This window comes from Typopeltis vanoorti, chromosome 10 (genome assembly GCF_054136105.1).
Source record: "Typopeltis vanoorti isolate ZY-2024b chromosome 10, IOZ_Tvanoo_1.0, whole genome shotgun sequence".
NCBI lineage: Eukaryota > Metazoa > Arthropoda > Arachnida > Uropygi > Thelyphonidae > Typopeltis > Typopeltis vanoorti.
In genome coordinates this window covers 29,662,378-29,680,877 of record NC_143558.1, presented here as the reverse complement: position 1 = coordinate 29,680,877, position 18,500 = coordinate 29,662,378, and the positions used below count along the sequence as shown (strand labels likewise).

General features: G+C 34.7%; 1 protein-coding gene across 1 annotated transcript in view; it reads left to right on the top strand.

Moving 5' to 3' along the window:
- The window catches only part of LOC150102287 (putative methylmalonate-semialdehyde/malonate-semialdehyde dehydrogenase [acylating], mitochondrial), a 110,703-nt gene that overhangs the window by 69,513 nt on the left and 22,690 nt on the right, over window positions 1-18,500 (top strand). Inside the window, exons 11-12 of the mRNA XM_090399642.1 lie at window positions 6,538-6,667; window positions 12,000-12,181. Of these exons, the coding sequence (XP_090255768.1) occupies window positions 6,538-6,667; window positions 12,000-12,181 (312 nt within the window). The remainder of the gene's footprint in view (window positions 1-6,537; window positions 6,668-11,999; window positions 12,182-18,500) is intronic.

Here is an 18,500-nt window from a genome sequence, read left to right as displayed (position 1 = left end):
AATAAACTGGACAGATGGGCAAATGAATAGGGCTGTCAATTTAATTCATCTAAATGTCAGGTCTTGAAGTTTGGGATACATTGCTGGGAGGCTGCATGCTCTGTTGGAAGAAGTGTGGGAGGCAAGGTATCTGGGGGTGATGATTCATAGAAACTTGAAATTTAGGGGGACATATTGCAAAGGGATGAAGGTAACCCAGAGGATTGCTGCAATACTGAAAAGGACACTGACCAGCAGACATAAGAGTTGTTATTCCATTGTATAAAGCCCTGATCAAACCACACCTGGACTATTGTGCTCAAATTTGGTCCCCAAGATTTGAAGGGGATAAATTAACTGTGGAAAGAGTGCAGAGGCACTTAACAAAGATGATATCAGGACTGTACAATGCTAATTATGATACATATTTATGAATTTAGGGACACAAAGCACACATGTTGAAATGATTATTTTACTAATAATTAATAAAATAACACTCGATGTTTCGATCCCTGCATTCTATACTAGTAAATTAAATCTACGCTATTAATTAACAGCGTAGATTTAATTTACCGGTATAGAGTGCAAGAGCACTGTATTGAGTGCAAAAGCATGTAACTTGGTTCCCTATACACATGTATCCTTCTGATGATGATGATGATGATGATGACCTCAATACAGGGGTCGAAACGTCAAGTTCAAGTGTCATTTTATGACACTTGGACTTGACATTAATTATTAGTAAAAGAATCGTTTTAACATGTGCATTTTGTGTCCCTGAATTCATAAATATGAATGCTGATCACCATGTAACCTTAAAAGAAAGAGCTAATTATGATAGGCTGAGGGAATGTGGACTGCAAAGTTTGGTAGATAGAAGGGGGAGAAGTGATATGATTGAGACTTTTAGACTGTTGAGAGGTAGTTACAGGGTTGACACTGGTTAGTTCTTTCATCTGGTGGAACGGGGGGGGGGGATGAATGGGGACAAGGAGCGATCCTTGGAAGTTATGAAAGAAAGGGGTGAGCAAGAGGATAAGGAGTGGTTTCTTTGCATTGAGGTGGTTGAACTGTGGAATGCATTGTCTGATAGAGTGGTGAGAGCATTTGAATGGTCAATGCGTTTGAGGAGTGGTATGATAGACTTTGTGTTTTTAGGGTGGGCCTCCCATATGTCTTGTGACTCCATGGAGGCCTGAATCATCATCATAATAATAATAGCAACATGAGATGCTGCTATAGTATGTAGATAAACCATTGAGTAGTTTCTGCTGACTTAAAGACAGAATCTTGTTGAAAGTAATGTGCATTCTGGACAAAGATCAGTGTCAAGAAGTAATGAAATTGTGAAAAGCATGCAGTTTAGCTGAAACAATGACCTATTAACTGTATACAGAATAGCCATAAAGGTTGGCATTTCTACAGGCTTGTACAACATGAATGTCAACCACAGGTCAAGGCGAACTGAAGACTAAAGACTGTTTTTATTATGAAGGTTTTATACATAAATTTGCTCCAGTATTACAAATAATGAAAAAAAAATTATAATGAAGTTTTCTCAACCATGGACAGAATAATTACACTTAATTATTCTATCAATGAATAATTCTAAGATATGGATAATTCTATCCATATCTTAGAATAACAAGAATAATCCAAAGTAATTACACAATAATTACTTTGGAAAGAACAATTTTAGGGGTGTTTCCAAAGGATGTTGAGTGGGGGGTGGGCCCTCCATTGGGAGTGGAAATTTGCATTTGGTTGTCTGAGTTATGTTGCAGAGAATAATTATCTGTGTATTTGAGAGAATATTAGGCAGCAATGATCAGTAGTGTTGGGATGGTGAGGACTGTTTATTATTCTAGTAGGTAAATGGATATTTCATATAAAGACATTGCTCTCAACCATCATTATCCAGCTATCAGTTGCTGGTAGTCCAAATGCAGAAAATCAGTTTCACTTGTTTGGAATGATTTGCAGAATTTTCCGAGCAGTAGAGACAGTAAATAAATGTGAAATGGAGCAAAGAAATTTCGATCTAGAAGTTCTCTGTTAGAAATGTCAAAATGCTGACCTTCACAAATACTATCCTTGTTGCAGAAAATTTGTAGAAGGTTTGGTTTGGACAGTTAAGATGAACAAGTATTGTGGTAGCTGCTAACTGTGGCTATTAGGGTAGAACATCAGCTTTAGATGACTCTGGACAGTAAATTGTAGTGTGCGTTGTTTAGATCATATTGAGACCACTATCCTCCTTAATGGAGGCCTGAATTTCCTTTAAAAGTTTTCCATACTTGGTATCTTCAGACTAGCATTTTCAGATGATCTAGCTCTTAGTCCATTCATGGCACTAATTTAATATAGGTTACAACCTTTAATTGATGAGATTTATATAAAAAAAAAAAAAAAAATTGAATGAAAAAAAAAACACGACTTAACAGTTTTTATTGGATTTTTTACAGTTTTTTTTAATCTCCCACTAAAGTAAGAAATACTTTAGTGGGAGGTTTTACCTACCCAAAGAGTTAACACTATTGCTTATGTTGTTTTTTGTGGTGGTGTTTTAGAGAAGAGAATAGGGTCATGAAATATGGACAAGATGATTTGCTTCCCATTACAGGAATTATGTCAATCTTATGGTCATAATGGCTTTAACACTGTTTTCTATTCCATTCGTTGTTCATATTCTCATCATGTTTCTTCAGGAAAGAATATCTTGATTTTTATTCATGCCTTTTACCAGGCAAAAGGTAAAAATAATAACTTTCTGCTGTCAGTTTTTATCCTTTTATCAACTTATCTGCAGAACAACTTTTTTTCTGTACTCTTTAATGTAGTAGGTGTTTGGTCTCCATAGGCTATCATGCCCTTGAAAAGTTTGATTCATATTACATGTAAGCAAAAGAGTGGGAATGGAAGGAGTAAGGATGTGGAGCTCTTGCTATGACAATTACATTGGTTACTTCCAACATCTGTTAGCGAGATGATGCTTACTGAGTGATGATGATTATCTAATGTCCAGAGTATATGTAGTGTGCCTTTTAAAGATTGCATTTGTGACATCAATCAGATGCTTTTATTTCAAAATAATAAAAAGTAAAAGTTCTATTTTTGCTAAAAAAAACAATTTTTTTTTTTAGAATCAGTTTAATGTCAGAAAGAAAATGAAATGTATCCAACTTTTATTTTCAGAATGAAGTTTTTAATACGTAAATTGCTTCTCGTGATTACTTTAAGCTGACGTGTAAATTGACCTGTAACACAGCAATATTTTGATATATAGAAATTCTTAACAATATACATGTTAAGAAATATATCTGTGAACATATGCTATTCCAAGGTATTTTTCAAGGTTCCTTTAGAAGGATGAACCCACACACTGCCAAGGTGATCCATACTGTTTTGTGTTTTTGTTGCTATGGTCATAGCATGAACTTTGAAGTGTTCTATGTACCCAGAATGTTTCATTCCTGTCCACATGCATACGCGCACACGCTGCACTGATGTACTATAGGTTTGCTACCTTTCAAGTGTGGAGTTGATTTAAAAAAAAAAAGTCGAGGCAGTTTTACTCTAGCAACAAAACTGCCTGGTGTGTTCAAAGCACTCTCTTCAAAGTTTTCCATGTAGATGTCTTCAAATGATGGGAATAAAGACTTTTCTTTTGTTTATAGATTCAGCTGTCATATTATGATTATTGCCTGGTATATTCTCTCAAAAGGTATACACTATAATCTGAAGTTGCTATCAGTGATTATTTTTCAAATTGACCTTTTATTTGTGAGATCTCCCCAATAGTTAGTTTTTACATTTCTGTCTTCTAAGGAATTGTTTTACTATCTGCATCTCTTTCTTTTTACGTGACCATATAAAGATTACGATTAAATCTACTTACATATTCTTTAATGTTAATAATATATTGTGTTCCTTTTTAATATTTTAGTTTTTAATGTGGATGTAATCTGTTCACGTTCCTGATTTTCCTCAAAACATCACATTGCTGGTATGCTTGTAAGTAAATTATATCAAGACTCACAAATATATCATAGCAGTCTGTATATCTTCTGGTAAATGATACAAGCTGCTATGAGTTTTGCCACAGGAATTTATCTGCCAGTATATGGTTTCTACATACAGATATGCATCATCATCATCCAGCACAAAATAAAGGAATGATTAAAGCCTGTTTACTAGAGTTGATAAATTTATTAAATATGATAAAGCATAGACTAGAAGGTCATTATGGAGACAGTTCAGCTCTGAAGAGGTATGATAAAAAGTTCATACAATCATCAAAATATAAGACAAATAATTATTTCATAGAACAGCAAACATGCTTTTATTATTAGTGATAGTATATTATTCAAATCATCAACATGCTGTGAATATACAATAGCACAACTCTACAAATGACATTTAGCAAAATAAACAAAGATGTTATAAAGATATTAATGAAAATGTTAATCTTTTATCCAGTTAAGTTTTGTTATTTTTCATATAGTATTTCATTGTGGTAATGAATTGAAATGTTATAAATCAAGAAAAGCAATTTGATAGCCCTCCATGATGTGTTTATAGTTTTCATCCTTAAAATGCTTGTATTGTATTTAATTTATATTGTAACTTGCAGAGTACTATACATTCTTGAACTCTTTTGAGCTGGTCTAGAATCTTCTGAATACTGTACTTGCATTGGAACTCCATTTTGTCAGCTGTTCATTTTCATGTTGTCTTAAAATTGAATCATTTGATAATAGCTGATATTTAAATATTTGTACCATTTGTACAATATTCATGAAAGAAATTTATCATAAAGGTGGGTTTAGAATTCCTTGATTTACATAAGAAATAGATGGTATGTTATGCATTCATAGACCGAGAAAAGCAGATGGAAATAAGATTTTAGAGATATCACAGTTGATATAGTCTTATCTTCAAACTCTTATCATACCAACTTCTCATTCTCCTCTTTCTTCCTGCTTACTTTTTTGCAACAGCATTCCCCATATTATTTTGGAATCATTATCATCACAGGAATGCTCCCTGTGATGATAGATTAAGGGAAATTTTTGGTGACAGGAGTTGGGTGATAGGCAGAAATGAAGGGATATAATAGATATGTTTAAATTAAAGCATTTATAATACTAAAATGGATTTATAGAATTGATGCAGAAGAAATTTTCAGCATTTGGCTAGAGGGGTCAGAACAAGGAGGGCATTTCTGGAAATTGAGTGAATTATTTAGCAAAGGTTGTGTAAACTAAATTTTCCATATTCCCTCACAAAGTGGGAATATGTAGAATAATGCATAAATTACCTCAATTCAGGTGTGATTACACTTGTTACAATACTGCTGCATCACTCTGAGAAAAAAGTCTTTCCCTTGTTGCATAAACCAGTCCTCAGCTGCAGTCATATCTGCAGCTGATGACAAAATTTACCACATCATCTGTGGTAAAATGCTACTTTCAAGTGTTTCTTTAAATTTGAGAATAGGAAATAGTCAGATGGGGCCAGGTCTGACAATTAGGGTGGTGTGACAGACACTGAAGCCCAAGTTGTGTATTGTCTATTCCTATGATGTTTTTTCTTCAGTACCTCTTTCAATTCCTTCAGAGCTGTTGAATAAACTGCTGCTGTAACAGTTTTATATTTTTTGAGGTACTTGGTAAGGATTACACCATCCATATCCCAAAAGACAATGGCAAGAACTTTCCCTGCTGACTTTTGGGTTTGGAACTTCTTTGGCTGTGGAGAACCTTTGTGTTTCCACTCCATTGATTGTTGTTTGGTCTCTGAGTCATAGTGATGAAGCCATGTTTCATCAAAAGTCACAATACAAGCCAAAACATTTGCACTTGATTTCTCAAAATGATCCCAAATCCCTTGAGATGACAGCATACGTTCTCTCTTTTTTGGTTGGCATTAAAACATTTGGGGACCCACTTTGCTGAGAGTTTCTGCTTGTCCAGATGTTGGTGGATAATGAACCCAACTCATTCCCTGGATATATATCCCCAGCCTTTGCAATGTTAATGGCTGGTATTCATCTATCATCAAGGATCATGGCATGTACTGCATCAGTGTTTTCAGGTGTGATTACTGTATAAGGTCTTCCTGACCTGAGGACATCTGTTGTCTCAGGATACCCAGTTTTTAACATGGCCATCCATGTGGCAACTGTTGGATATGCTGGGACACAGTCCCCTTAGGTCTCTCACAAAGTTTGGTGAATCTCAGTTGCAGACTTTTCTTGCAGTACAAAAAATTTGACTGCCACCACCTCTGTGTCTTTGAATTTCTTCGAAACCTCTGACATGTCTTATTATATATCCTAAAAGAAAAAGAACAAATTATTATAATTTGATGAAACATGGGGTCAAAGAGTTTTAAGATATGTTCTTTCTTGTGGTTATATTAGTTTCCTTAATATCATTAAATAAATTGACTGCAAAAATTTAGCTATATTTTAAAATTGGATATTTTAAAATATAACTAAAGTAAAATATACATGATTACTAAAATAAAATTATTGAAAATGTTTGTCTTTTTTAGTTAGTAGGTGCTGCTTTTGGTGCTGCAGGCCAGAGATGCATGGCATTGTCTACTGCTGTATTTGTTGGGGAAGCCCAAACATGGATTACAGATTTAGTAGAGAGGGCAAAAAAACTAAAAGTTAATGCTGGTAAGTTGTGCATTTTTTCTAATAAAAAACACAAAACAAAACAAATTTTTTAAATTCATATGTTAAGTTTAGAATTAACCTTTTTTTTATAAATTACAAGAATAGAGTTATTAGAGTATATGAAAACAGTTACAGTTTAAATCAGTATTTCTCAAACTTTTAAAACTGATATCACCTCTGAATCAATGCATTATAATTTCCTGCATTCTTTTTAATATAATGATACCCACCTCTCATCATCGAAAACACTGTTATAGTGAAATCTTTCGTTATAACAAACTTTCAAAAAATTCAAGTGGCAGAGCAGCACTGATGCTGAAGCAGTATAGCATGAGTGCTATAGCTTTTGTAACTATCACTTTTATTAAGGTTACAGGTTGAATGAGATTGAGAAGCTGCTGCATAACTTGGATAAGAATTTGGCAATGGGGACAGATGGAATATCAACACTTTTTTTTTGTATAACTTGAGTCTCAGCTCAGGAAAGATACCAGAGAAATGGAAAGAATGTATGATAGTTCATTGTACCAGGGTGGTGCAGAAAACTAATGTGTTTTAATTACTAATCTATCAGTATTTCTGAAGTGATAGTGAAGATTTTAGAGCTGTTGGAAAGAGCTCACAGAAGTGGGTTGCGATAGACAAGCTGTACTGTGAAAGGAAGCACGGGTTTATGAAAGGGAGGTCATGTTTTAGCAATTTACTCATATCATATAATAATGTAATGGTTGGATAAAGGAAATGGATACACTGTGATACTGATGAATTTTTCTAAGGCATTTGATAGGATACCACATGAAAGGCTGCATAAACTGGAGAATATGAGTTTGGAATATAAACTCATGATTCATAAAGTGGTATAGAAGGGATGTGAATCCCAGATTTAAGGCAATATCTGAGGGATCAGTCCTTGAACCATTGTTTTCAGTCTATATATTAATGACATTGGGAAGGTGTAACAGAAGATGTTCAATTGTTTATCTATGATGCAAAGATAGGCAGGGCAATCAGGAATGCTGCTAATATCCAGCACTTACAGATTAATTTGAATAGGCAGGAAATTTGGGCAAATGATAATGGCTATCAGTTCAACGTTAGTGAGTTGAGCACTTTGGCATGATTTGATTTCCATATTATATTAGTTGGATTATGCTGTACGAAACTCATCAGTGATGTTGGATTTTTTATGGTGGATAGAAATTTAATGTTCAAACAGTCACATAACAAAAATTGCAAATACAACTCTGAGGATAATTGTGATGTTGAACTTTGACATGTAAGGCCAGAGTGATTTGTGGAGAAAAGATTTGTGCAATGCTGTGATGGACTGTACTTAAATAGATTTGGAGTTAAGTGTCTGGAGAGAGCTTTATTCACCATGAGTATGAAAGCACAAAGTCAGGAAAACTAAAGCAATTAGGGTGGATGCAGATGAGTGTGTGAATACACTCATGAAGTGAATGAGTGTGTGAATGAGTAAAAAATTTGAAATCTATTCTGTCAGGTAACAATATTGGGATATGATAGAGATATGATATCTTCGCCATTAATTAGTTGTTCAATTTAGAATTGAACAACTAATTAATGGTGAAGATATAGTAAGATATATAAAGACACAAAGAATAGCATGGTTGGGGCGTATAGAAAGAATGGAAAAAGAAAGAGGAGTTAAAAAAATATTTGAATGGAAACCATTAGGACAAAGGAAGAAAGGTAGACCAAGAAAAAGATGGATTGGTGATGATGGAAGAATATTGCACAGAAAATAAAATAATGGCTAAAAATTGTTTTGCAAGCTAAAAACCCAAAGAGTTGTAAAGCTAGAAGTCATTTTAGAATGTAAAGCTGGTTAAGGGCCTAAGGGGATGCTATAGTTTCTATATACTAATGCTAAAACCATCAGGAATAAAAGAGAAGAGTTTTTGGCATTTGTAAGTGCAACCTTGCCAAAAGCTATAGGTATTAGTGAGAATTGGCTAACAGGAGATGAGATAGTTACAGAGATAGAATGTGATGGATTTAATGTATATTCAGGGAGGATAGAGTAGACAGGATGGGGGGGGGGTTAGGATACTGCTGATGATAGCAGATGAATTGCAGCCAACAAGATTAGGAGTCAGTTGGGCAGATGGCAGTTCTTTTGAGTCAATCTGGTGAGATCGAAGCCAATAAGACAAAATATAAAATTGGTTGCTGCTATAGGCCAGGAGATGCCAGTGATGATGTGGAAGATATGTATCTGCAGATTAGTACAATGAATGAATGCAGGTTGAGTAATTATTATGGGGGGGGGGACTTCAACTTTGAAGATATAGATTGGAAGGAAGAAGATCACACGGCAGGACGGAAATGGAATTCATACACTTACTGAGAGATAATTACTTGAAGCAGAATGTGATGGAGGGGACTTGGGGTATTCAAGTTAAAAAGGGGTATATGTGGAACTATAAGGCAGATGATTATGATAACGTAGGAAACAGCTTGAAGCAGCACTATGGCATAAAGATCTGCAAGGTAAGGATGCTCAACGTGCATGGGGGATTACCAAGGGATATCTGGAGAAAGCTGCATCACACTGTATACCCAAGGAGAATAAATTGGGTAGGAGTTAGATGATTGAGTAGTATCATTAAGTATGAGCTGAAAAAAAAAAAATGCTGTGGAGGGTATATAAGGTGAAAGATGACCAGCCAACTCATGAACAGTACAAGGATCAGGCAAGATCCTTGTACTGTTCATGAGTGCAAGAAAGGTGACTAGCATTGTAAGGAAGGCAAAATCAGATTATGAGAAGAAATTAGCCAAAGAAACAAAAGGAAATCCCAAAGAGGTTTTTTTTTGTTATGTTGTAAGAGGGAGGATAACTTTAATGAGTACAGATAGTAGAAAGTTAACAGAAGATGACGAAATTGTTGATCTACTGAGTGACCATTTTGCAAGGGTATATCATTCAAGTAATATTGTTATGGCAGAGGTGATGACGGACTAATGTGAGAACAGAGGCTGATGAATTAGAGGTACTTAGGATATTGCAGAATCTGAATGCAAATACAGCTGTGGGATTAGATGGGATATTGGTTGGCATTTGAAGAGAATGTGCATGGGAACTGGCAATGCCTTTGCCTAGGCTGTTTAAGTCTTAGCTCTTAGCAAAGTTCTACGAGAGAGGAAGGAGAGCAAAATAATTCCTTTGCTAAAGGAGGATCTAAATCTGGAAGCAAATTATAGACCCATCGGTATTTCAGAAATAGTGGTAAAATTACTGGAAAAGTTGGTCAAAAAGAGAATTCAGGAATGGGTGGATATGAATATGATACTCTGAGGGGCAACATGGCTTTGTGAAGGGTAGGTCATGCCTTAGCAATGTATTAAATTTTTATAATAGGGTGAGTTGGATAAAGGGAATGGTTGCATGATGATACTGCTGGATTTTGCAAAGGCATTTGACAGGATACCATATGGAACGATATTATGCAAACTGCAACAAATGGGTATGGATATGAAAATGGTGATATGGATGAAAGGGTGGCTGATGGACAGATACTAGAAAGTAGTATATGGAGGAGCAGAATCCAGAAGGCATGTGACTAGTGATGTGCCACGGGGCTCTGTGTTTGGACCACTGTTGTTTAATTTATACATAGATGAAATAGGAAATAATTTGAAGGGAGATATTCAGTTGTTTGCTGATGATGCAAAGTTTGGTAGAGTAATAGTTATCAAAGTGATGTAGAGCGCTTGCAGGATGATTTGAATAGCCTGACAGTATGGACAAAACAATGGATATCAGTTTAATGTGGAAAAGTGTAAAGTCATGCATTTTGGGATACAAAGATTACAACTGTGTACTACATTGAGGAAACTGTACTCCAGGAAATTGATTAAGCCAGGGATTTGGGGTAGAAATAGATAAATAGTTGAAGTTTAGAGAGCACATTACTAAAGTAGCCAGGGTAGATCACAGGATTACTTTCTTATTGAAGAACATGCTAACAAACAGAGATAAGGAAGTTACCATTCCTCTTTATAAAGCCTTGATACCACAACATCTGGATTTCTGTGCTCAGTTCTGGTCACTTGGTTTCTTGGGGATGAGAAAGCGGTGGAGAGGATCCAGAGGCAAATGACCAAGATGGTGAGTGGTCTGTGAAATGCTCCCTATGAGGATAAACTGAGGGTTTGTGGATTGCAAAAGTTGGTTGATAGGCAAAGCAAAAGGGAGGGGGTATGATAGAAACATTTAATTTACTAAAAGGATTTTATAGGATTGATGCAGGGGAAATGTTTGAACACTTGGCTAGAGAGAGCAGAACAAGAAGTCATCCCTAAAAGTTGGGTAGGAGTGTGGTTAGCAAGACTAGATTTTTTGCTTGGAGGGTGGTGAATGAATGGAATGGATTGCCTGAACTAGTTGGTTGTGATTCAGGCAATCCATTGTTGTTAATGATTTCAAAAAGAGGGTACAATAGTTGTTATGTTGATAGTTTGGGTCTCCCATGATGAGTCTTAGGATTCTATGGAGGTCCCCATGCAATAATATTTAATATTTGTTAACAGCTAACAATAACAATAATATTTGTCAATAGCTAATAATTGGACACTAAAAATGTTTTCCATATGTTTATGTTTTGTTTTCTGTATATGTTAATGTAAGATAAAATGGAGCTGTGAACTGTCTCATTTTGCCTTCCATTAACATATGAGGACCAAGTAGCTCAGCTTTCACAAACTTCATTTTTGCCAGAATATAGCAAAAAGTCCTATCTCCATGGTCTACTATACCAGTGTGTGTGTGAATTCTCTGGCCAGTTTTGTCTGTTTTACAGTGGTAATTTTAGGGGAATGAGTTTCTGAAGGATAGGGGTGCTGATGTGAAGTGGTCTGTTAAGTAATGCTGTCACTATATTATCAGTATATTAAGCATTTGGGAGTTGCCCACATTAGAGAGGCTATATTTCTTCACATTCCAAGCATTTACAGAGGTGATTGTTCCATTTTGGAGAAAGGGGACATATCAGTTAAGTACTGTGACATCGCTGAAAACATTAATTTGCTGTCATATCTATGCATGAGTCCTGGATTCCTGGAAGATAATTCACAGTAGTAATCTGTATTTCGGCCATAGTTTTCAATGAGTATAAGAATAAACCCAATTCCATTAACCAGTGGATAAGAATATGACCTCATTCTTGTGAAACTCAGGCCAATTAACAAATAGATTTCTCAGTACACTCAGATGTTTGAGGGATTTCACCAATAAAGAAATTAATATAAGTATGAAAGGATGTTTGCTAGTAAAATACACAGCTATGTTTTATGTGTCTTTCTATAGGTCATGTTCCAAATACAGATTTAGGACCTGTGATTTCACCTGAAGCTAAAAAGAGGATATGTGATCTTGTACAGAGTGGCGTTAAAGAAGGTGCTAAAATTATCCTTGATGGCAGAGACATTGTTGTTCCTGGATATGAAAAAGGAAACTTTGTTGGTCCCACTATCCTAACTGATGTTAAGGTTTGGATTATTTATATAACATAATTTTTATATATAATGCATTATATACAGTCAACTCTCAGTATAAAGAACTCAAAGGAAATAGTTTGTGTAGCAAATCTGGTCAGAACTTTTAATTTTTTTAATTTTAATTTTATTTTATTTTATTTTATATTTTTATAGTGAGCAAATTTGTCATAACAGTTCGCTGTAGCAAGAGTTGACTGTATACTTTTTAAGATTGTTTCTTAAATATATATATACAGTACTAGGGGGTTTATATATATACTAGGGGAGACTCTTCCCCCCTCGAGTTCCAGGCTGGTAAGCCGGAGACAAAAAACATGACATAAAAACGTTTCAAATTTCGGCTTATCTTTTTATATATATAGAGTAGATATACTTTTTTTTGTTTTAAATTTAGCAGAACAATACATATCAACCTAACATTGGCATTGTTATGTCTTTCAGACAGACTCAGTGCATTATATTTGTGTAAATAAGCACATGTATCATCATTTTTTTTTACCTTTTTTCATCTGTCTTCATGGTTAAGTCGTATTTGGATAAATATTCTCCAAATCCGTCTTTCTGTGATTGGGCATCTTTTGAACATATTTAAACCACTTTATCTCATACTAGAAATAGTGTAAAATAAATCCTTTTTAAAATTTTATATTCCACAAAAGGAGTAGGCAGAATTCTTTTGGCTCTGAGTGATTTGCTTAGAAAGAGAAAGTTACAAGCAGTTTGATTGAGGAAGAGGAAGACAAGCATGAGGTGGCTGTAGGTTTGACATTAGGTAGTGTGACTGGCGACATAAAAGATCTAAAGGGTAGTGTCAACTGTTTCATTGAATCTCAAGTGAGGTAGGATGCTTAGAAAGGGAGATATGGGTACTAAGAGAGGAAGTGGAAGGTATGAGAAATGAGCTGACTCAAAGGAGAGAGAGATTAGAAGGCTGAGTGAATCGAGACAGACAAGAAGTGAGAGAGAAAGTTATGAGAATGAGAGAAGAAGAGAAAATAGGTGAACCAGATAATGAGAAAGTTGAAAAAGTACAAGAGCAAAGGGTAGAGAGAGAGAGAGAGAGAGAGATGTGAGGAAGGCAGATAATATATGAATGCAAGAGGTGTGTTGGGGGGGAGGGGGAAGAATGCAAGTGAGCAAGGAATGACTGCATCTGTGAGGGGAGTGATGTATGAAGATTCAATGATTTGTGGTATACAATGTTAGAGGGAGCTTGCTTGGAAGAATCAGAGGGAGTTTGTGTCTATGGCAATAAAGAAAAGTGAGAATGTGGATGAAATGATAGTGGTGGTTGGTACAAATGATCTGAGAGGAAGTGTGAATTGGGTGGTGAGAAATGTGAGGTTAATGTACATACAGCAGAAAAGTGTGAAAGGGAAGATAGTGATGTATTGATCAGATATGATAATTCAGAATTGAGGAGGAAAGCAGTAGTAATGAATGACATGATATCAAGAATGTGGCAAAAGATAGGTCTGAAATATATGGATACTTGAAGTGCATATGAAGATAGAAGAGGGCTGTGTGCAAGTGATAGACTGCATTTGAACATGGAAGAGCATAGGCATCTGGAAAGGTTGTTACCATGGTAGATAGTAACCTCTTTTGGGGATAGTATCTTGGGAGAAAGAGAATGTATGGTCCATTGCAAGGTCAAATGGAGTTTGGAGGGAATAATAATTGATATTATATGAAAGAACAGGACAACATTGATTTTTCTTTATATAAATGCTAGAAGTATTAATGGCATTTAAAAAAGCCTGTAAAAATATTATAGGAATCAATGATCTGGTTGACAGATGATGATATCCTGACAGGAATAGAAGGGTATATTGGCATGACAGGAAAGGTAAAAAGGAGTGGTACTTAGGTGATGAGTTGAGTCTTCTCAGAGTGGTGAATTTGGAAGGAAATGGCACTAATAGTTATGAAAGCATTCGGTATGAGGTGAAGGTTAGGGAGTGGATATTTAGTGGGATGTTGCTATAGGCTATGTTCCATGGCCTATAGCAGTGATGGCGAACCTATGACACACATGTCAGCACTGACACACTTGAGGGTTTCAGGTGACACACACCTTGGATGTTGAAAAATATTGGTATTCTGATGAAAAAAACTGCGATAAATCGTGTAAGATCACTCTCAGTTAAGGCGAAGGTAGGTTTGTTCATTGAAAGAACTTTCTACCAGTACTCAGCAACAGAAAAGTCATTAAATGTAATGTAAGTTTGTAATTTAAGTTTATTAAATTAATTGTATAATATGAATTCATAGATTTTATATCGATGTCCTATTAAATAAATAACCTAATATGATATGTTTAAGTCACCATCTATGATTATGTAATTACATTTATAATGCATATATGCAAGTGGCACATCAACAACATCAATATTTAAAAAAAAAAAAAAATGTTGACACACCTGGGTAAAAAGGTTCGCCATCACTGGCCTATAGCAACATCCCATTAAATGATAAGCAGGAAACGTTTAGGTAGATCAGCTATAGTAGAGATTTTAACTATAGTAATATAAATTGGATAGTTGAAACAGCATAACAGCAGCACAAGAATGGAATTTCTGGAATGCTTGAAAGACAAATGTTGTAGACAGCATGTAGTAGAGGGAACATCTGGATCAAAAATTTTGGATTTGGTCCTTACATCAGAGAATCTGATTATAACTGAGATATTAGTCTTGTCCCTTTTGGTGTGAGTGACCATGTAGTCGTGACTTTGAGGCTGAATAGACATGCAGAATAGAATAAATATCTTAGAAATCAGTTAGAGACAGTTCCTTAAATAAAAGAATTTCAAGGGAGAGATATCAGCAGTGAATGGAAACTAGTGAAGAAATCTGTATCAAACAATAGTAAATTGCATTCCTTAGGTAAAACAGATAACACAATTTGATGTAAAGTGGATTACTGATGAAATCAAACAGGAACTATAGATGAAAAACATGTTATGGAAAATGTATCAAGAGACAGAGGTGGGGAGCAGTTGCATGAGGAATATAAGACCCAGAATGGTGGCTAGTATAGTAAGGAAGACAAAAATGAAATATGAGGAGAGATTAGCTTTACAATCTAAGGAAAATCATAATCAAAAAGGAATTATTTTATGTGGCCAGAAGTGTGGGGAGGGAGCAGTTGTGATTGAATGATCCTATTAGATGGAAAAGGAAATAAAGTGACAGTGCAGATGATATAGTGGGGTTGTTTGATGATTAGTTAAATTGAAGCATTTCGTCCTGGGAAAGAAGGTTTTATTCCTGAAAGGATGGGAAGAGTTGAAGGTTTAAAGGTGCATGAGGAGAACGTGTTTCAAATACACTCTGGAAGTCAATAAGGCAGTGAGACCGGATGGGATTTCACTGCATATTTAAGAGAATGTGCTAAGGAACTGATGACCATTGATCTGTTCAATGAAAGGCTAGCTAGTGGGAAAGTGCCCATGGAGTGAAAGGAGGGTAAGATCCTATAATTCTGGTGGTGGTGGTGGTGGTGGTGGAATGCAGGCATCAAACTATGGACCAGTTTGTATTTCTTCTGTAGTTGTTATGATTTTGGAAAAATTAGTGAGAAATTGTATGTAGAATTGCAAAGATGAGGGTAATATTATCTTTGAAGGTCAGCATGGATTTGTTAAGGAATATTGTTATTTCAATAATTTGCTTGCCTTTTATAATAAAGTGACAAGAGTGGTTGATGAAGGAAAGGCATATACTGTCATTTTTTTTTAAAATTTTATTTTGCATAGACATTTGATAGGGTACCACATGGTAAGTAGATATTTAAGATGCTGCACATGGAGTTAGATATCAAGTTAGTGAATTAGCTTGGAGCAGAGTCATCTAAGGGATGTAGTATCATGGAAAAGGAAGGTCACCAGTGGAGTTTCACCATTTTGCTTTTTTTAAACCCAAGATGGTTTGATGTAAAATCAGGGGTAAGACAAGGATGCACATTATCTCCTTTCTTATTCATTATCTATATGGATCACATTATGAAGAAGGTGGCATTAGGCCTGATATTAGAATTGGAGATGTGACACTTAGCTCTTTGCTTTATGCAGATGATATACTCCTAAACACATCTATTGCTGGTCTTCAGGATTCACTAACTAAATTGAATAACAGCTGTAACAAATTTTGCATGAAAATCAGCAATAAAAATACCTTAACTATGAAAATAGGCAGGACTTCAGTTACATTCTGAATGGAGATCTTATAGAAGAAGTAAGATATTTCAGCTATTTAGGCACACTTTTTAGTGAAGATGACAGGTTAAATCTGGAAATAGATAACAGAATAAGTAAAGCTAGTATGGTGGGATAGCCAGCTGAATAAATTTATATGTAATAAGAGGGAAATTAGCCAAAACACCAAACTAACAATATACAAGACAATGTTCAAGCCAGTTTTAAGTATGAATCTGAGAATTGGGTTAGAAATAAAACACTTGATCAAAGACTAGATATGAGGGTTCTATGAAAAATTATCAGAGTGAACCAATGGCAGAATCATATTTAAAATGAAAATATTAGAAAGGAACTTAACATTATTAGAATTCAAGAATGTGTCAGCAGAGCTAACAGATGATATGGCCACTTAATAGAATAGTTAGCAAAACAGGTGTTTGATGCCAAGATCACAGGAAAGAGACTCAGAGGAAGTCCAAGCTGGATTGATTCAGTTCAAAATGCCTTAAATGCACAGAATGTTAGATATGACAATATTGGAGTGTTCACGAGTAATAGATTGATTTGGAGGAAAATTGTTGATAGGAGATTAATAATAATGTAAACTTCATCATGTAGTTCTGTCATAGTAACTTGAATATCCTTTGAGGATACATATCAGGAAATTGATGATTCCTCTTTTCTCCTTTCTAATAAAAAAATGACAGATGAAATTAAAAAAAGAAGGGGAAGAAGAAAATACAAAAGTAGCATTTTGCTGTAATAATATTGTAATATTGCTTTAGTATCTAAGTCATAGTTGCCAGTTATAAGCATAAATGAAGAATAGCTATGCCATTTGAATGGATGTTTTCTGCTTCTTATTGCAAAAAAAGAAAAATTTTAGAAAGAAATAAAGAAATTTATTTATTTTCCTTTGTTCTTGTGTTTAATTTTCATTTTGTATTATTACTTGTCCTGAATAACCAACCTGTATAACCTGTCCCTGGTTATCCAAGTTTATAAAAGTGTTTTTATCAATTTCTAGACTTTCCTTACCTATGATTTAATATTGTGATTCATAACAAGAAATATTTTCATTAGTTATCAGTATTTTAGTGATTCAGACAGCATAATTGGATGATGTATTTGTACTGCTTTTACAAGAAAAAAAAATTGGACATAAAATGCATATCCTGAATATTAAAAGTAATGTCAGTTATGACATTACTTCCGTTTTACTGGTGTATTATTTTATTTTGTTTTTATATGTTGCTCCCACCCATGAAAGGTTATTTGCAAACCTATAGTTCATTTTTTACCTTGGGTGGTCTAAGGGTAGTTTTTCTGTTTTTATCAATTTTATATATATTTTTGTGTATTTTTAATTTATTTTTTTTACATAGTCCAGAAACCGTAGTCTAGAGACCATACATGGAACCTTTTCAAGCCACTCAGGTCTCCAATTAGTGGGACAGTGGCCTTACACCAGGCGATGGAATTCATATCCCATCTAAAGATAGTCACAAACATCCATGCCTGTGGTGGGATTTGAACCTGCAGCTTGTTGATTGGAGAGCAGGTATGCTTTTTGTGTGTGTACATGTGTGGGTACCAGTTATTTGTGTGCAGAAATTATTTGGCATCTAAAATTTTTATATTTAGTAAAATATAATATTGCATTTCTGATGACGATTCTCACAAAATGGCCAGTACACTGTCATGTTGCTGGTCCTGTATCTACTGGAGTAGTTTTTGTTCCTTTTTGGTCTTTCATTTTTAGATTTTTTTTTTTTGTTTTCATAATTTTAATGTTTAATCCTTTAAAATCTATAGTACATTTGATGCATCATCTTCCTTGTTTACTGGTTTTATTTATGTGTATTTTCAGCTATTGACTATACATATTTAAGTTCACAAAATTCAGCTTTATTCTCAACACCTTTCTCTTACCATATATTTTGACTCAGCATTTCTTGTCAGCTCTACCTTCTAAAAATATAAACCAGGTATATTTGTTTAATTACTCTTTTAATATAAATTAAAAAAAAAAATTATATTAGTCATCTAACTAATTTGTTTTGATAAGCAGGGTAGTGGCATCACAGTAAACTGTGCTGTTTCTTGTTA